The 336-nt window shown below is 60.4% G+C and overlaps 1 protein-coding gene across 1 annotated transcript in view; it reads left to right on the forward strand.

The window, feature by feature from the left end:
• Positions 1-336, forward strand: part of LOC119593835 (GTP-binding protein Di-Ras2-like) — a gene marked incomplete at its 5' end in the record, with an annotated part of 32,533 nt that overhangs the window by 25,598 nt on the left and 6,599 nt on the right. Inside the window, 1 exon segment of the mRNA XM_037942864.1 lies at positions 171-318. Within this exon segment, the coding sequence (XP_037798792.1) occupies positions 171-318 (148 nt within the window).

The raw sequence follows: 336 nt of genomic DNA on the forward strand, positions 1-336 counted from the left end.
TCATCCTCTCCATCTCTCCCTCCCTCCACCCATCTCTCCCTCCACCCATCTCTCCATCCCTCCCTCCATCCATCCCCTTCTCCCTCTCCTTCTCCCCCTCTCTCCCTCCAATCCAACCCACCCAACGCCCTTGCTCAACGCCCTTGCTCACGCCCTTCCTCTCTCCGCAGGCGTGAGAAGATGCCGGAACAGAGTAACGACTACCGCGTGGTGGTGTTCGGGGCAGGAGGCGTCGGCAAGTCCTCCTTGGTCCTGCGGTTCGTCAAGGGCACCTTCAGGGAGTCTTACATCCCCACCATCGAAGACACGTATCGCCAAGTGAGTCCAAGCGTTGTG

The sequence above is a fragment of the Penaeus monodon genome, chromosome 32, assembly GCF_015228065.2.
Source record: "Penaeus monodon isolate SGIC_2016 chromosome 32, NSTDA_Pmon_1, whole genome shotgun sequence".
Classification (NCBI taxonomy): Eukaryota; Metazoa; Arthropoda; class Malacostraca; order Decapoda; family Penaeidae; genus Penaeus; species Penaeus monodon.